The 6000-nt window shown below is 58.9% G+C and overlaps 1 protein-coding gene across 1 annotated transcript; it reads right to left on the bottom strand.

Moving 5' to 3' along the window:
* Nucleotides 1–3104: 3104 nt before the first annotated feature.
* LOC136376998 (cornifin alpha) lies at nucleotides 3105–3614 on the bottom strand. The gene is made up of 2 exons (XM_066343591.1): nucleotides 3513–3614; nucleotides 3105–3428 (listed from the first exon to the last, which is right to left on the bottom strand). The coding sequence occupies exons 1-2, from the start codon at nucleotides 3612–3614 to the stop codon at nucleotides 3105–3107; spliced, it is 426 nt and encodes a 141-aa protein (XP_066199688.1).
* Nucleotides 3615–6000: the final 2386 nt, after the last annotated feature.

Below are 6000 nucleotides of genomic sequence, written 5' to 3'. Positions count from 1 at the left end.
CCCTCCCCTACTCTTGTGTCAGTCACACTGAGCCCCTCCCCTACTCTCATGTCACACTGAGCCCCTCCTCCTCTCGTGTCACACTGAGCCCCTCCCCTACTCTTGTGTCACACTGAGCCCCTCCCCTACTCTCATGTCACACTGAGCCCCTCCTCCTCTCGTGTCACACTGAGCCCTCCCCTATGTGTCACACTGAGCCCCTCCTCCTCTTGTGTCACACTGAGCCCCTCCCCTATGTGTCACACTGAGCCCCTCCCCTAATCTTGTGTCACACTGAGCCCCTCCCCTCCTATTGTGTCACACTGAGCCCCTCCCTTATCTCTGTGTCACACTGAGCCCCTCCCTACTCTTGTGTCACACTGAGCCCCTCCCCTCTTGTGTCACACTGAGCCCCTCCCCTACTCTTGTGACACTGAGCCCCTCCCCTGTTCTTGTGTCACACTGAGCCCCTCCCCTACTCTCGTGTCACACTGAGCCCCTCCCCTACTCTCGTGTCACACTGAGCCCCTCCTCCTCTCGTGTCACACTGAGCCCCTCCCCTACTCTTGTGTCACACTGAGCCCCTCCCCTACTCTCGTGTCACACTGAGCCCCTCCCCTACTCTCATGTCACACTGAGCCTCTCCCCTGCTCTTGAGTCACACTGAGTCCCTCCTCTACTCTTGTGTCACACTGAGCCCCTCCCCTACTCTTATTTCACACTGAGCCCCTCCTCCTCTCGTGTCACACTGAGTCCCTCCCCTACTCTCGTGTCACACTGAGCCCCTCCCCTACTCTCATGTCACACTGAGCCCCTCCTCCTCTCGTGTCACACTGAGCCCCTCCCCTACTCTCGTGTCACACTGAGCCCCTCCTCCTCTCGTGTCACACTGAGCCCCTCCCCTACTCTTGTGTCACACTGAGCCCCTCCCCTACTCTCGTGTCACACTGAGCCCCTCCTCCTCTTGTGTCACACTGAGCCCCTCCCTACTCTTGTGTCACACTGAGCCCCTCCCCTACTCTTGTGTCACACTGAGCTCCTTCCCTACTCCTGTGTCACACTCAGCCCCTCCCCTACTCTTGTGTCACACTGAGCCCCTCCCCTACTCTCATGTCACACTGAGCCCCTCCTCCTCTCGTGTCACACTGAGTCCCTCCCCTACTCTCGTGTCACACTGAGCCCCTCCCCTACTCTCATGTCACACTGAGCCCCTCCTCCTCTCGTGTCACACTGAGCCCCTCCCCTACTCTCATGTCACACTGAGCCCCTCCTCCTCTCGTGTCACACTAAGCCCCTCCCCTACTCTCATGTCACACTGAGCCCCTCCCCTACTCTCGTGTCACACTGAGCCCCTCCCCTACTCTCGTGTCACACTGAGCCCCTCCCCTACTCTTGTGTCACACTGAGCCCCTCCCCTACTCTCGTGTCACACTGAGCCCCTCCTCCTCTCGTGTCACACTGAGCCCCTCCTCCTCTCGTGTCACACTGAGCCCCTCCCCTACTCTCGTGTCACACTGAGCCCCTCCCCTACTCTCGTGTCACACTGAGCCCCTCCCCTACTCTCGTGTCACACTGAGCCCCTCCTCCTCTCGTGTCACACTGAGTCCCTCCCCTACTCTTGTGTCACACTGAGCCCCTCCCCTACTCTCGTGTCACACTGAGCCCCTCCCCTACTCTCATGTCACACTGAGCTCCTCCTCCTCTCGTGTCACACTGAGTCCCTCCCCTACTCTTGTGTCACACTGAGCCCCTCCCCTACTCTCATGTCACACTGAGCCCCTCCTCCTCTCGTGTCACACTGAGTCCCTCCCCTACTCTCGTGTCACACTGAGCCCCTCCCCTACTCTCATGTCACACTGAGCCCCTCCTCCTCTCGTGTCACACTGAGCCCCTCCCCTACTCTCATGTCACACTGAGCCCCTCCTCCTCTCGTGTCACACTGAGCCCCTCCCCTACTCTTGTGTCACACTGAGCCCCTCCCCTACTCTCGTGTCACACTGAGCCCCTCCTCCTCTCGTGTCACACTGAGTCCCTCCCCTACTCTTGTGTCACACTGAGCCCCTCCCCTACTCTCATGTCACACTGAGCTCCTCCTCCTCTCGTGTCACACTGAGTCCCTCCCCTACTCTTGTGTCACACTGAGCCCCTCCCCTACTCTCATGTCACACTGAGCCCCTCCTCCTCTCGTGTCACACTGAGTCCCTCCCCTACTCTCGTGTCACACTGAGCCCCTCCCCTACTCTCATGTCACACTGAGCCCCTCCTCCTCTCGTGTCACACTGAGCCCTTCCTCCTCTCGTGTCACACTGAGCCCCTCCTCCTCTCGTGTCACACTGAGCCCCTCCCCTACTCTCGTGTCACACTGAGCCCCTCCCCTACTCTCGTGTCACACTGAGCCCTTTCTTTTCTCATGTGTCACACTGAGCCCCTCCTCCTCGTGTCACACTGAGCCCCTCCTCCTCTCGTGTCACACTGAGCCCCTCCCCTACTCTCGTGTCACACTGAGCCCCTCCCCTACTCTCGTGTCACACTGAGCCCCTCCCCTACTCTCATGTCACACTGAGCCCCTTCTTTCTCATGTGTCATGCTGGACCTCTCACCAGCTCGTTTCACACTTTCACACTAATGTGCCACAGTGAGCTCCTCCCTTATTTATGTTATACTGGACCCTTCCTCTACGCATGTGTCATACTGAACCTGTCACATTAATTTGTCACTCTGAGCCCCTCTTCATCATATGTGTCACATTGAGTTCTTCTTCTAGTCATTTGTCACGCTGTACCCTTGTCACACTGTGTCACACTAAGCCCCCTTCCAATGTCACATTGAATCCTGTTACAGTAATGTGTCCCAGTTAGTCCTTGAGAGTTACTTATGTGTCACACTGAGCTCTGTCACACTAATGTGTCGCATGAGCCCCTCCTCCTGTCATGTGTCACACTTAGTTCCTGTAATGCATATGTCATACTGAGTTTCTACTGCACTCATGTGTCACACTAATCCCCTCCCATACGTTTATGTCCCATAGTCTTGTTTCACTAATGTGTCACAGGGAGCTCCTTCTCCTGACATGTGTTACACTGAGCCCCTCCCCTACTCATGTGTCACACTGAGCCATTGTCACACTAAGTGACACTGAAGTCCTCTTCTCCTGTGTCACACTGAGCCCCCACCCACATGTCACACTGAGCCCCCACCTGCTTGTCACACTGAGCCCCCACCCGCTTGTCACACTGAGCCCCCACCCGCTTGTCACACTGAGCCCCCACCCGCTTGTCACACTGAGCCCCCACCCACTTGTCACACTGAGCCCCCACCCACATGTCACACTGAGCCCCCACCCGCTTGTCACACTGAGCCCCCACCCGCTTGTCACACTGAGCCCCCACCCGCTTGTCACACTGAGCCCCCATCTGCTTGTCACACTGAGCCCCCACCCGCTTGTCACACTGAGCCCCCACCCACTTTCACACTGAGCCCCCACCCGCTTGTCACACTGAGCCCCCCACCCGCTTGTCACACTGAGCCCCCACCTGCTTGTCACACTGAGCCCCCATCTGCTTGTCACACTGAGCCCCCACCCACTTGTCACACTGAGCCCCCACCCACTTGTCACACTGAGCCCCCACCCACATGTCACACTGAGCCCCCACCCACATGTCACACTGAGCCCCCACCCGTGCGTCACACTGAGCCCCCACCCACCCGTCACACTGAGCCCTCACTCGTGTGTCACACTGAGCCCCCACCTGCTTGTCACACTGAGCCCCCACCTGCTTGTCACACTGAGCCCCCACCCGCGCGTCACACTGAGACCTCACCCGTTTGTCACACTGAACTCCCACCCGCGCATCACACTGAACCCTCACACGTGTGTCACACTGAGCCCCCACCTGCTTGTCACACTGAGCCCCCCTCTCCTGGGTCACAGTTTTATCCATTCTGCACTTACATGTCACACAGACCTCCCCTACCCATGTGTAGTGCTGAGCCCTCCTCTACCCACGTGTCACATGGTGCCTGTCTTTCACCACATGTGACACTGAACACATCACTGAAGTGTCACACTGAGCCCTGTTCTGTGTCACAGCCAGCCCCTCCCTTATTCTTACTTTCCACTGAGCTCCTCTGCACTCATGTATCATCTGTAGTTTCTCCCTCCATTCATGTGTCACACTGAGCTCCTTCCATTATGTCACACTGACCCCCTCCCTCTTTCATGCGCCACATTGAGACCCTCTCTGACGCGTGTATTTGAGCTCCTTTCTCTATGTGTGTGTCACACTGAGCCCCTCCCCTTCTCATATGGCATATATCACATGACGCTCCTCCCACTCATGAGTCACAGTGAGTCCTTTCCTATCCATACGTCACACTGACCTTCCCCCACCCATGTGACACACCGAGCCCTCTCCCACCTGCAACACTGAGTCCGTCCCCCACTCCCGTGTCAGACAGACCACTTCCCCCACCCATGTGACACACCGAGCCCTCTCCCACCTGCAACACTGAGTCCGTCCCCCACTCCCGTGTCAGACAGACCACTTCCCCCACCCATGTGACACACTGAGCCCTCTCCCACCTGCAACACTGAGTCCGTCCCCCACTCCCGTGTCAGACAGACCACTTCCCCCACCCATGTGACACACTGAGCCCTCTCCCACCTGCAACACTGAGTCCGTCCCCCACTCCCGTGTCAGACAGACCACTTCCCCCACCCATGTGACACACTGAGCCCTCTCCCACCTGCAACACTGAGTCCGTCCCCCACTCCCGTGTCAGACAGACCACTTCCCCCACCCATGTGACACACTGAGCCCTCTCCCACCTGCAACACTGAGTCCGTCCCCCACTCCCGTGTCAGACAGACCACTTCCCCCACCCATGTGACACACTGAGCCTCTCCCACCTGCAACACTGAGTCCGTCCCCCACTCCCGTGTCAGACAGACCACTTCCCCCCACTCATGTGACACACTGAGCCCTCTCTCCCACCTGCAACACTGAGTCCGTCCCCCACTCCCGTGTCAGACAGACCACTTCCCCCCACTCATGTGACACACCGAGCCCTCTCCCACCTGCAACACTGAGTCCATCCCCCACTCCCGTGTCAGACAGACCACTTCCCCCACCCATGTGACACACCGAGCCCTCTCCCACCTGCAACACTGAGTCCGTCCCCCACTCCCGTGTCAGACAGACCACTTCCCCCACCCATGTGACACACCGAGCCCTCTCCCACCTGCAACACTGAGTCCGTCCCCCACTCCCGTGTCAGACAGACCACTTCCCCACCCATGTGACACACTGAGCCCTCTCCCACCTGCAACCCTGAGTCCGTCCCCCACTCCCGTGTCAGACAGACCACTTCCCCCACCCATGTGACACACTGAGCCCTCCCCCACCTGCAACACTGAGTCCGTCCCCCACTCCCGTGTCAGACAGACCACTTCCCCACCCATGTGACACACCGAGCCCTCCCCCACCTGCAACACTGAGTCCATCCCCCACTCCCGTGTCAGACAGACCACTTCCCCCACTCATGTGACACACTGAGCCCTCTCCCACCTGCAACACTGAGTCCGTTCCCCACTCCCGTGTCAGACAGACCACTTCCCCCACTCTTGTGACACACTGAGCCTCTCCCACCTGCAACACTGAGTCCGTCCCCCACTCCCGTGTCAGACAGACCACTTCCCCCCACCCATGTGACACACCGAGCCCTCTCTCCCACCTGCAACACTGAGTCCGTCCCCCACTCCCGTGTCAGACAGACCACTTCCCCCCACCCATGTGACACACTGAGCCCTCTCCCACCTGCAACACTGAGTCCGTCCCCCACTCCCGTGTCAGACAGACCACTTCCCCCACGCATGTGACACACTGAGCCCTCTCCCACCTGCAACACTGAGTCCGTCCCCCACTCCCGTGTCAGACAGACCACTTCCCCCACCCATGTGACACACTGAGCCCTCTCCCACCTGCAACACTGAGTCCGTCCCCCACTCCCGTGTCAGACAGA

Source organism: Saccopteryx leptura, chromosome 6 (assembly GCF_036850995.1).
Source record: "Saccopteryx leptura isolate mSacLep1 chromosome 6, mSacLep1_pri_phased_curated, whole genome shotgun sequence".
NCBI classification, from domain to species: domain Eukaryota; kingdom Metazoa; phylum Chordata; class Mammalia; order Chiroptera; family Emballonuridae; genus Saccopteryx; species Saccopteryx leptura.
The sequence above is the reverse complement of the archived record's forward strand: the minus strand, read 5'-3'. Positions and strand labels throughout refer to the sequence as shown.